We start from the raw sequence: 12755 nt of genomic DNA on the forward strand, positions 1-12755 counted from the left end.
GGCTATCCACTCCAGTATTCTGGCCTGGAGAATTCCATGGACTGTATAATTCATGGGGTCACAAAGGTTCATACATAACTGAGTGACTTTCACTTTCACACTTTCATTAAAAATTATAAAATATGTATAAGAGATTACACTAAGTTATATAAAAAGTTTGGAAAGGTAGAAGCAATCCATTGATGAATGAATGGACAAACGAAATCTGACACAGAACTAACTTGACCCAAAAAGAGTCTTGTCCAAATAAACCCACTCCAAGTTGAAAATATCCTGTCGAAAATGCATCTAATGGACCTAACTTACTGAACATCGTAGCTTTTAGCCCAACCTATTTTAAAAGTGCTCAGAACTCATACGTTAGCCTTCAGTTGGGCAAAGCCATCTAACACAAAGCCTGTTCTATAATAAAGTATATAATATCTCAAGTAATTTATGGAGTACTGCATTGAAAGTGAAAACAGAATGGCTGTATGGGTACAGAATGACTGAACTGTATCGGTTGCTCACCCTGATGACTGTGTGGCTGAGTGACAGCTGCAGCTCACTGCCGTTGCCCAGCATTTCAAGAGAAAAGTACCATGTATGCCAGCCAGGGAAAAGATCAAAATTCAAAGTATGGTTTCTATTGAATATATCACTGTTGCACCATCCTAAAGTATAAACCACCTTAAGTTAGGAACCATTTTCATATATGTACAATGGAAAAATTTTCAGCATTAAAAAGAAAGGAAATATACATGCTAAAAATGAATGAACCTTAAGGATAATATGCTTAGTGATACAAACCAGTCAAATAACTATGATTCCACTTATATGAAGCACCTAGAATACTTAACTTCATAGGGATAGAAAGTAGAATGGCGGCTGCTGGAGGCTGGGTGGTGGGGGAACAAGAAGGTATTCAGTGGATAGTGTTTCCATTCCATTTTGTAAAATGGAAAAGAGTTCTGGAGATTGGTTGCACAACCCCATGAATGTACTTAACTTTACTGAACTGTACACTTAAAATGGTTCAAATGATCAATTATATATGTATACTGGCACAATTTAAAAACTTCATTAGAAAACATGCAAAAGGAAAAGAAGAAACCAGTTTCCTTCCTGAGTCTATGGCAGTATTGTGTGCTTGATAATTTATTTGTTACCCACACTGAGTTCACTGAATACAGAAACCATGCCCTGTGCATTTTTTCCTATCTCCAGGGCCCAGCATGGTATAGAGAGTCCATGGTAGAGGGTCAATAAACATTTGCAGAATGTTCTTTATATATCATTCAGTAACAACTTGAAATTGAGTTCATTTTAGGGCTTGAATCCTAACATTATTAGCACAAAAATTTAACTAAATGCAGAATTACCAAAAATAAAGAAAGAAAGAAAGAAGACAAGCAAGGAAATAAAACAAAGTGGGTAATTTGTCAAACACAGAGCTGTTGTGATGACGGTACTGTTGCCATTCAGTTGTAAAGTCGTGTTCAAGTCTTCGTGACCCCACAACTGCAGCACACCAGTCTTCCTTGTCCTTCACTCTTTCCTGGAATTTAGTCAAACTCCTGTCCACTGATTCAGTGATGCCATTGAACCATCTTATCTCTGTCTTTCCCTTCTCCTCCTGCTTCAATCTTCCCCAGCATCAAGGTTTTTTCCAATAAGTGGGCTCTTCACATCAGGTGGCCAAAGTATTGGAGCTTCAGCTTCAGCATCAGTCTTTCCAATGACTATTCAGAGTTGATTTACTTTAGGATTGACTGGTTGGATCTCCTTGCCGTCTGAGGGACTCTCAAGAGTCTTCTCCAACACCACAGTTCAAAAGCATCAATTCTTTGGTGTTCAGTCTCCTTTACGGTCCAACTCTCACATCCATACATGACTACTGGAAAAACCATAGCTTTGACTAGATGGACCTTCCTTGACAAAGTGATGTCTTTGCTTTTTAATATGCTGTCTAGGTTTGCCATGGCTTTTCTTCCAAGGAATAAGCATCTTTTAATTTCTTAGCTGCAGTCACCATCCACAGTGATTCTGGAGCCCAGGAGAATAAAATACGCCACTGTTTCCACTTTTTCCCCTTCTATGTGCCATGAAGTGATGGGACTGAACGTCATGATCTTCGTTTACTCAGTGTTGAGTTTTACAACAGCTTTTTCACTCTCCTCTTTCACTCTCATCAAGGGGCTCTTCAGTTCCTCCTCACTTTTTTCCTTTAGAGTGGTACCATCTGCATATCTGAGGTTACTGATGTTTCCCCTGGCAATCTTGATTCCAGCTTGTGAGTCATCCAGCATGGCATTTCGCATGATGTACTTTGCAGCTAAGTTAAATAAGCAGGGTGACAATATACAGCCTTGTCATATTCCTTTCCCAATTTTGAGCCAGTTTGTTGTTCCATGTCCTGTTCTAACTGTTGCTTCTTGATCTGCATACAGGTTTCTCAGGAGACAGATAAGGTGGTATGGTATTCCTATCTCTTGAAGAACTTTGCACAATTTGTTGTGATCTACATAGTCAAAAGCTTTAGCATAGTCAGTGAAGCTGATACTTTTCTGGAATTCCATCGCTTTTTCTACGATCCAATAATGACTTAGTCGCTAAGTCGTGTCTGACTCTTGTGACCCCATGGACTGTAGCCTTCCAGGTTCCTCTGTCCATGGGATTCTCTAAGCAAGAATACTGGAGTGGGTTGCCATTTCCTTCTCCAGGGAACCTTCCCAACCCAGAAATCAAACCTGGGTCTCCTGCACTGCAGGCAGATTCTTTACAGACTAAGCTACCAGGGAAATATTTTAGGTTTAACAAATATCCCCAAAGATTGGACCTGGTGTGACTCATGCACACATGCTAAGTTGTTTCAGTCATGTTCGACCCTTGCAACCCTATGGACTATAGCCTGTCAGGGTCCTCTGTCCATGGGATTCTCCAGGCAAGAATACTGGAGTGGGTTGCCAGGCCCTTCTCCAGGGGATCTTTTCAACCCAGCAATCAAACCCGCATCTCTTGTGTCTCCTGCATCGGCAGGCAGGTTCTTTACCACTCGTGCCGCCTGTGATTCAAATATTTTGGAGTAGGTAACCTTTCTCTTCTCCAGGGGATCTTCCCAATCCAGGGATCGAACTCAGGTCTCCCGTATTGTGGGCAGATTCTTTACCACAAGGGAAGTCCAAGAATACTGGAGTGGGAAGCCTGTCCCTTTTCCAGCAGATCTTCCTGATCCAGGAATTGAACTGGGGTCTCCTGCGTTGCAGGTGGATTCTTTACCAACTGAGCTATGAGGGAAGCCCATCCAATGGATGTTGGCAATTTGATCTCTGGCTCCTCTGCCTTTTCTAAATCCAGCTTGTACATCTGGAATATCTTGGTTCACATACTGTTGAAGCCTAGCTTGAAGGATTTTGAGTATTACCTTGCTAGCATGTGAAATAAGCACAATTATATGATAGTTTGAACATTCTTTGGCATTGCCTTTCTTGGGATTGGAATGAAAACTGACCTTTTCTAGTCCTGTGGCCACTATTGAGTTTTCCAAATTTGCTGCCATATGAGTGCAGTGCTTCTAACAGCATCATCTTTTAGGTTTTGAAATAGCTCAGCTGCAATTCCATTACCTCCACTAGCATTGTTTGTAGTGATGCTTCCTAAAGCTTACTTGACTTCACATTCCAGGATGTCTGGCTCTAGGTGAGTGATCACACCATCGTGGTTATCCCAGTCATTAAGATGTTTTTTGTATAGTTCTTCTGTGTATTCTTGCCACCTCTCCTTAATCTCTTCTTCTTCTGTTAGGTCCATACCATTTCTGTCCTTTATTGAGTCCATCTTTGCATGAAATGTTCCCTTGGTATCTCCAACTTTCTTGAAGAGATCTCTAGTTTTTCACATTCTATTGTTTTCCTCTATTTCTGTGCATTGTTCACTGAGGGAGGCTTTCTTATCTCTCCTTGCTATTCTCTGGAACTCTGCATTCAGTTGGTTCTCTCTCTCCTTTTCTCCTTTGCTTTTCACTTCTTTTCTTTTCTCAGCTATTTGTAAGGCCTCCTCAGATAACCATTTTGTCTTTTTGCATTTCTTTTTCTTGGGGATGGTTTTGTTTAGCATACCAAAATAATTTTAAAGGCACCTTGAGGCACCTGATGATCGAAAATGGCTATTGGTGGAGAACGATAAACTCTATTCAAAATGTACATACATTTTAAAACAAATGTTGTTCAATATCTGTCATTCCAATATGTAACAGACTCACAGTATCCCCAGCATGGCATACACATACACTTGCAAGTATTAAAACTATCTATAATGAAGTTTTGGGAAAGATGATTAAGCTTATCTTCAAGTATGTTCAGTACATAAAGTGATAGTCTAAAATTTTTTTCATCTAATAAAATCTAATAAAAGCAGATCAAATGTATATTTACTTCTGTGGAATTTATTTCAAAATAATGCTCAATAAAAAACTCTATGCTTTTACATTCATTAAGATTTTATGATTTCATGGACACTTTCTGTATTGTTTCCTTGATAAATTCATTTAGGCCAATGTCATGTTGGTGTAAGTAAATATATGTATATTTTCTTGATAAAGTGTCTATTCAAATCTTTTTTCTCATTTATAACATTGGGATGTTTGTCTTTGCATTTTTGAATTGATTTCTTTTTAATATTTCCATACAAATACACGTTCTTTGGTTGGATGTATGTCTTGCAAATCTTTTCTCCTAGTCTGTGGCTTACTTTTCATTCTTTTTTTTTTTTTCTTACATGATATTTTACATGTTTCAATGCCATTCTCCCAAATCTTCCCACCCTCTCCCTCTCCCACAGAGTCCATAAGACTGTTCTATACATCAGTGTCTCTTTTGCTGTCTCGTACACCTTACTTTTCATTCTTAACAGTTAATTCTTAACAGTGTGATCAATTTGGGGATAATTTTTTTATACGTTTGGAGGTACAGGTGTATGCATTATTATTATTAGGCTTTTGGCTATTTAATTGTTCTACTACCATTTGTTAAGAGATTTTCATTTCTTCATTTAATTGCCCTAGAATATTTGGTGGAAATCAACTGATTATCTCTGAGTCTATTTCTGAACTCCTTATTCCATTTTACTGAGCTATACATCTATCTTTATACCATTAAGAATCCTGGTGGCTCAGAGATTAGAACATCTGCCTCCAATGTAGGAGACCCAGGTTCAATCCCTGGGTCGGGAAGATCCCCTGGAGAAGGAAATGGTAACCCACTCCAGTATTCTTGCCTGGAGAATGCCATGGACAGAGGAGCCTGGCAGGCTACAGTCCATGGGGTTGCAAAGAGTCGGACATGACTGAGTGACTTCACTTTCACGCATTGAAGAAGGAAATGGCAACACACTCCAGTATTCTTGCCTGGAGAATCCCAGGGATGGGGGAACCTGGTAGGCTGCTGTCTATGGGGTCGCACAGAGTCAGACACGACTGAAGCAACTTAGCAGCAGCAGCAGCACACCAGATCTTTTGCATTTTATCTGAATCAAATTCTCCATCACTAATAAAAAAGTTCTATACAGGTTATTTAAATTTTTTTTTTTATTGTGTCTGTGTGGAATTTCAGGATCAGTCTGGAAAAGACTAACATCTTAAGAGCACTGGGTAACCTGCTGTGTGAGCACAGCACCCCTTTCAGTGCATGTTTCCCTTTATTTAGGTCTTTTTAAGTTTCAGTCATCAGTGTTTTATAGTTTTCAGTGTGTATAGAATCTTTACAAATCTTTTATCAATTTTATCCTGATATGTCATCTTCCTGATATAATTACAAATGATACTTTTACATTTCAGTTTTCAATAGTTTTTTTTTCCAGGATACACACTACATTTTTAATGTATTTACTTAAACTCTCTTCTTAGCCTTTTAGATAGCTTTTAGATTTCTTAAGATCCTGAGAGTAGTTGATCATATCCTCTGCCAAAAACAGACAGGCGTCCTTCCTCCTTTCCAGTGTGCATACCTTTTATTTCTTTTTCTTAACATGGTGCACTAGGTAGCCCCTTCAATGAAATGCTGAAAAGCAGTGAGACAGGACCTCAGTACCCTATGCCCAATCTTTGGAGAAAAACATTCAGTCTTTTACTCCTATATTAGCTATAGTTTGTTCATAGATGCCTTTTCTCTGGTTAAGAAGGTTCTCCTAAAATTCTAGTTTGGTGACAGGTTTTGTCATGACTGGATGCTGAATTCTGTCAAATGCCTTTTCTGCATCTATTAATAATGATTTCTAAAATTAATTATTAAAACGGTAAATAATATTGATTTTTCATTAACTCAAATTTAAGATAAACTCCACTTGGTTATCTGTTATTTTGAATTCAATTTGCTAAAATCTTGGTGACAATTTTAGTATCTATATTTATGAAGGAACTCAGTCTGTAGATTTCTTTTATTATATGTCTTTGTTAGGTTTTATTATCAGGTAATGCTAGTCTCACAAAAAAGCAGGGAAGTATTCCTGCCTCTTCTATTTTCTGAAATAGTTTACAGAATTGATATTATTTCTTCCTTATGTTTTTGTTAGATTTCACCAGTGAATTCTAGGCGTTCTCTTTGTGGAAAGGTTTTTTAATAACAAATTCAACTTCCTTAATAGAAAGATTCATAAGTTACCTATTTCTTCTTGACTGAGCTTTGGTAATTTGTATCTTTCAAGGAATTTCTACATTTCATCTAAGTTCATCTAAGTATATTCTATTATGGCAAATGAAGGTTATAAGTTAGGGATAGGGTATATGAAGGCCCCTTGTTCTTACATAGATCAACAGGAACTGATTTCCATTTATTAACATAAGTACATCTAATTATTTTTTCATTATAAGTAAAGCTAGAAATGAGGAGGTGGGGGAATTCTATGCTAATATTTGGTAGGCCTTTGGAGATGAGTATGTGGAGTTCGTTCTTCATAAAGCTGATCACTGCCTCTCATAATAAAGACTACCATTTAGCTGCCTGGTCAAATTAACAAAACATTCAATGAGAGATGAAAAAGAAAGAACAGTGAGCCAGGAAACACAACATCAGGACTGCAGTATGGGCTCTGACGCTTTACCAGGTTAGCAACCCCTTTCAGCTCTGGTTTTCTAACAGAAATAAAAGGGAGATGATAAAGGCAGAAAATCAGTGTTACATGAAACATAAGCTTCCACTCCATTCTAATGGACAACTGCAAATTATTCAATATGAATAATTATCATTGGGTAAAATAGTTTGTATGTGACTTTTCTTAGAACTTATTTGTATAAAGGTAGGTAAATTTGAAAAGGGGGGCCTTTAAGAAAAGATGAGATCTCCAACCATTTAATACGAACCATTTAATCTTTTCCCCCAACGACTGGAAGATGGATAATGGAGGTCGCAGCACAGATGGTGACAGTGGTGTGGGGATGGCATGAAGGAGAGGCAGCACCTGCCGCTGCCCTTTCTGATGAGACTGTCTACAGAGCAGCATTTCTGAAACCTCGGCATGCAGCCAGCCCTCTCAAGGCACTGACAAAACACAGACTGCAGGGCGACATGTTCAGAATTTATGACCAGTTAGTCTGGGGTGGGGCCTGAGAGTCTGTAATTTTACCAAGTTCTCAAATGATACTGATGTTATTGTCTGGAGACCCTACTTGAGAGACACTGCTTAAAGAAGACCATGGCAGAGAAAGGAGTGAAAGGAAAAACCTGTCTAGCAGAGGAGCTCGCAACTCTTAGAGGAAATCTTAATAAAGCTGGTGTGTGTGTGTGTGTGTGTGTGTGTGTGTGTGTGTATGCGTATTTTTTAAAAGTGTAGGTCTTTCCTTCAAGTTTTAGAAGTGTCACTAATTTGACAAAAGGTTAAACACCAGTTGTTTGGAAACTTAATGAGTCAAGATCTATTAGCAATTTTGCTGTACTGTTGAGTGACTCCTTGCTTTAAAGATGAAAAAGCTTTAGTGTTACCACCTAATATGTTAAGATAGACTGAAATATACAGGAAATACCTACACTGCCTTTAAAGGGATACTATTAAAATAATCTTTTCTAAAGCAATACAATCTATTAATTTCTGCAAAATGGTAATTCACGTAGTGATTATTTAGCAAGAAAGATGAGGTAATTTAGTGTTGTATCTTTCCAACTTTTGTTTATCTTCTAAATTATGATTAAAAGCCTATGTCTTAATACATAAAAGAAGAATAACAATATTCTACAATATCATGTCCTAGCAAGCATATTATAAGTACGGTGATTTTTTTACAAAAAAAGTTTCAGTAGATCACCAGAAATGTGTCAAGGAAAAAATGTCATAATTCTCCCTAGGAAAATTCTTACTCCAGTCATTTCAGAGACTGTAAAGAAAATGTCAAGTACTGAACTATTTCCTAAATTACATTAAGTCACATCACATAATTCAGAACTTGTCACATTCAAATGTAATAAAACATTAAATTTTTATCCTGAAATAAATGGGATAGTACTAGATTCAAATTTTTGGTAAAATGCATTAGAAAGTAAATGTCAGAAACTATTTTAACTGATCTTATCCCAGTGAAAGTCAGCCTTGCTTTATTTGAGTTTTACCAAACACCCTGAAATATTTCAAAGATACTATATGTGATATAATTTAAATGTGCTTCACAAAGCACATTTTTTATCCTTAGAAAGAATTTTAACAAATTCACTTTCAGGCAAATTATACAAATATTTTAAAAATAGTGATATTTTAACGGCTATATTTCTTAAGTCAAAGTGTAATGTAGAACACAATAATTAACAATGAGATTGCACATATCTTACATAAACATATTTTTAAGAAATAAGTCATCAGATCCTATATCAAGGACAGGAACACTTAGCAGAGTTTAATGGGCTGAGGTGAAGATAAGAAATGTTATAAATAATTAATAATCTAGAACCCTTCCCTAAAATATCATTCTTTGGTGTTATTCAAGGAACATGTTTCATATAACAAAACCATTTAGGTTTTTTTGGCTATCTTTCAATAAGATCTATTGTAAACCATATTACATTACAGTCATAAAAATAATTTATCCGTTTTCTTGAATGTGTATGTCAAAGATTACTCAAATGGTTAACAGCAGAAACAAAACAAGAAACCACATTTGTCATTACCTTTCATATTTTTCACTAATATCACATAGTGTCCTCAAGTACTTTATCCATGATAACAATGTAACTTTCACAACAATCACATGATGTAGGCCCCTTTATTATTCTCATCTGACACAAGAGAAAGTTTAAGAGGTTTAGGTGACCTGTCCAAAGTCACACAGCTATTAATTGGCAGAAAAGAATGAAGCAGGCAGACCTATTCTGGAAGCCACATTCTGAGCTTCTTTATTACATTATATTTACATGAAAATATTCTTATTTCCTATAACATTTAATCCAAACTCTTTTCTTTGGCTTTAAAGACCTCAGAAATCTGATGTAACCTTAGTTTTACCATACTTCGTTGTATACCACTTCCACTGGACTTACTGTTCTCTTCTATACAAGCCATGTTCTTCCAGAATCACTGGTCTCCTCTTATTCTTGATGCAACTGTAACTGTCTATACCATACATTTTACCCATATACAGCATGGAGTTGGATTTAAAGATATACACTCTCATGAGTATTTATCTTTTCACAAATAAATTTAAATTCATTTACATTTATTATGACAATCAGACCTGTCTAGATTCAAATCCTGACTGTGTAAATTACTCATTGTGTGACTGGTTAAATTATATAATGCGTCTGTGCCCCAGGCTCCTCACATTAAAATGGGGCTAACATAGCACCATCTCGTACTGTTAATGTGGTGATTAACTGAGTTAATTAATGTAATTTTAAAATTCTTAGAACACTTAACCACTGTTTCCTTCACTGTGTCATGAAGCTTTCATGATTGATAATATATCTACTTTAAATTGGAAACAAATTAGTTACAATTTGTCATACAGAACAGTATTACACCACTCTGATTAATAGATTATTAATTATTAACAAATTACTGAAACTGGAGCCTATTATACAGAGTGAAGTAAGCTAGAAAGAAAAACACCAATACAGTATACTAACGCATATATATGGAATTTAGAAAGGTGGTAACAATAACCCTGTATACGAGACAGCAAAAGAGACACTGATGTATAGAACAGTCTTTTGGACTCTGTGGGAGAGGGTGGGATGATTTGGGAGAATGGCATTGAAATATGTATAATATCATATATGAAATGAGTTGCCAGTCCAGGTTCGATGCATGATACTGGATGCTTGGGGCTGGTGCACTGGGACGACCCAGAGGGATGGTATGGGGAAGGATGAGGGAGGAGAGTTCAGGATGGGGAACACATGTATACCTGTGGCAGATTCATTTTGATATATGGTAAAACCAATACAATATTGTAAAGTTAAATAAAATCAAATTAAAAAAAGAAAAAATTATTAACAAATTAATAACAAATTAACATTATTAACAAATGATTAATAGAGATAGTAATCTACACAAAAAAAACACAATGCAAAGCTGAGACTCTTTTTTCCAGGGTAAAGAAAAGAGGAACATACAGTTGCTACATCTTTTTTTGAAAATTTTTAAAAAGTTTATTTAATTTGTTGATTTCTTATGTTGAATTTTTGGGGCCATACCCTGTGGCATGCAAGATCTTATTAAGATCAAACTTGCCCCCATTTCAGTAGAAGCAGGGAGTTGTAACCACTGGATCTTCAAGAAAGCCCCTGGAATAGATCTTTTTGTATATGTGAATAAAGAATTTTAAGATGGGCTGAAAGTTTCTATCCCCCCAAAATATGTATGTTGAAACCCTAGACCCTGCTGTCATGGTCCTGAAGCTAAGGTCTGGGAGAGATAATTAGGTTACACGGGTGAGGTCTGGGGGAGGTAACTGGGTTGTAAGAGTGAGTGGAGACTTCATGATACAATTAGTGTCCTCAGAAGGAGAGACAGGAGAGAGTTTGCGTTTGTCCTCTATACCCTGTGAGGACACAGCGAGAAGATAGCCATCAGCAAATTAGGAAGCAGGTCTCACCAGACCCCAGATCTAACAGTAATTCAGTCTTCAACTTTCAAGCCTCCAGAATTGTGAGAAATAAGTATTTGTTGTTTAAGCCATCCATTCCATGTTAATTTGTTATAGCAGTCTGAATTAAAACAGAAATCTTTTTTATGTTAGGGAGTAAGATACAGGCAGTTCTAGGAAGACTATCTTTTATTTTCAAACAGAGAAGACTTTTATGTTGACTATCAGTTTCTCTATATTGAGGGTAAACAGCAGGGAAAAAAAAAAAAAACACATTTTCTCTTTCTAAATTCCTATAGAGCCCTAGTGACATCTTTTCCAAAGGCCAGGTTCTGCAAAGTTTATATTCTCCAAAGTAGCTAAAGTGAATCTACATAAGATACTCTGAGTGCTTTGTTTTTACCCAAGAGATATGAAATAACATGGATTTTAATGTCATTTATAATGGTCCAATTACTCATCAAGAGATGTGTTGATTTTCTTTTCCTCTGCTTATGATGTTTCTACTTGGTACGTATCCTTCCCTTACTTGTAGTGTATGTATTACAGATGGAGCAGAATCTCTCCCATGGGAGATGCATTTGCCTTAAGCCCCAGCCAGTGAGACCTCTGCACAAGCTGCCCACAGAACTAGTAAAGGACTAGGCACAAAACACAAGCCGTTCAGTCTGAAGCAAACTTAATCCCAAGATTTTTGCTTGAGTTGCCAGGAAACAGGCATTCTTTCTCCTGGACTTAGACGACATAAGACTTGAACTCCTGGGAGACCACCATGTGTAGACGACCCACCCAAAAGTGAAGTTGTTATGGAAGATGCATACACACACATGCACACAGACACACACACGATGACTAAAGAGATAGATAAATAACACAAGCTGAGATCCTAATAACAACTTTAAGCTGCATCAAGCTGATTTAATGCTGCTACCTTTGGATCCTTCAGTTGCAACAGCCGATTAATTCTGCGTGGCTTAAGCTAGTTTACCATGGAAAAGGGAAAAGCCACCCACTCCAGTATTCTGGCCTGGAGAATTCCATGGACTGTATAATCCATGGGGTCACAGAGTCGGACACAACTGAGAGACTTTCACACTAAGCTAGATTAACTCGGATTTTCTGTTACTGTAAATTGTAAGACTTCTAACAAAGGTATACAAGATGGAGGAGTCACTTACATTAATGAAAATAAAACACATATATTTAATATCGGCTTACCTTTTGGTTTAATAAAGCACTTGCCAATTTTTGTACTTCTGAACTCAATAAGGTGGTTCCTCTGATGACTTTGCTGAGAGCAGCAAGAGACTGATGGACACTCTGTACTAAGCGGATGGCGTTAAATTGTTCAAGAATGATGAAGGATAATATTGGAGATCCTTGTCGATCATTAGGAGGCAACAATTTCTGATGAATCAGGTTTGAATTCTAAAAGAATAATGTATCATTTAATATTTGCTGAAAAGTAACACAAATATATCAAAACATTCAAAAGTTATTTAAATCTTCTGTTGGTATACTTGTTTTGAAATACTCTCTTATGAATGGCCAAATGTATTAAACCCGTAAATACATAGGAAAAGAATTCTGGACTTCACCAACTTAAATGGGGTGAGAGTGGAAACTGAGAAGGGGAACGCAGCAGTCGATACGTCTGGAAAGTGTAACAACGGCACACTGTAAGCCAACGCAGAGACAGCAGCACAGCTGAACT

At 36.9% G+C, this 12755-nt stretch overlaps 1 protein-coding gene across 2 annotated transcripts in view; it reads right to left on the reverse strand.

The window, feature by feature from the left end:
* Window positions 1–12755, reverse strand: part of DYNC2H1 (dynein cytoplasmic 2 heavy chain 1) — a 395032-nt gene that overhangs the window by 85033 nt on the left and 297244 nt on the right. For both annotated transcript variants that reach the window (XM_024975702.2, XM_024975701.2), the window contains one exon: window positions 12260–12469. In XM_024975702.2, the coding sequence (XP_024831470.1) occupies window positions 12260–12469 (210 nt within the window). The remainder of the gene's footprint in view (window positions 1–12259; window positions 12470–12755) is intronic.

This window comes from Bos taurus, chromosome 15 (assembly GCF_002263795.3).
Source record: "Bos taurus isolate L1 Dominette 01449 registration number 42190680 breed Hereford chromosome 15, ARS-UCD2.0, whole genome shotgun sequence".
In the NCBI taxonomy this organism is placed as follows: Eukaryota; Metazoa; Chordata; class Mammalia; order Artiodactyla; family Bovidae; genus Bos; species Bos taurus.